This window comes from Merops nubicus, unplaced genomic scaffold (assembly GCF_000691845.1).
Source record: "Merops nubicus isolate BGI_N331 unplaced genomic scaffold, ASM69184v1 scaffold34574, whole genome shotgun sequence".
Lineage (NCBI taxonomy): Eukaryota > Metazoa > Chordata > Aves > Coraciiformes > Meropidae > Merops > Merops nubicus.
In genome coordinates, this window is record NW_008602835.1 from 3,344 (window position 1) to 3,708 (window position 365).

The 365-nt window shown below is 65.2% G+C and overlaps 1 protein-coding gene across 1 annotated transcript in view; it reads left to right on the plus strand.

Moving 5' to 3' along the window:
• Positions 1-362, plus strand: part of LOC103771197 (kinesin-like protein KIF21B) — a gene marked incomplete at both ends in the record, with an annotated part of 3,637 nt that extends 3,275 nt beyond the window's left edge. The window contains one exon of the mRNA XM_008938488.1: positions 225-362. Coding sequence (XP_008936736.1) covers positions 225-362 — 138 coding nt within the window. The remainder of the gene's footprint in view (positions 1-224) is intronic.
• Between the last annotated feature and the right edge of the window lie 3 nt (positions 363-365).

Consider the following 365-nt stretch of genomic DNA (forward strand, 5'->3'; position numbering starts at 1 on the left):
GAGGCCCCCCCCCCTGCCCTGCCACAGGCAGTATCTGGAGCAATTCCCTTCGGGATGCTAAAGCAGGGAGCAGCCTTGGCCAATCTCTCACCCTTTCCCCGTTGAGCTCAGGCCTTGCTGCTCCTTCGACTTATCCCTGCCCTGCTTCGGTGGCCGAGGCTGCCCTCAGGGCAGGTCCCAGCTCACCTTGAATTCGGGGGCTCCCCTTCTGTCCCCCCCCCTAGGGCAAGCGGGTGATCGGGGAGGACGGCTCGGAGAGCTACAGCGACCTGTTCCGGGAGAACGCGCTGCTGCAGAAGGAGAACAGCACCCTGCGCCTGCGGGTGAAGGCCATGCAGGAGGCCATCGACGCCATCAACAGCCGC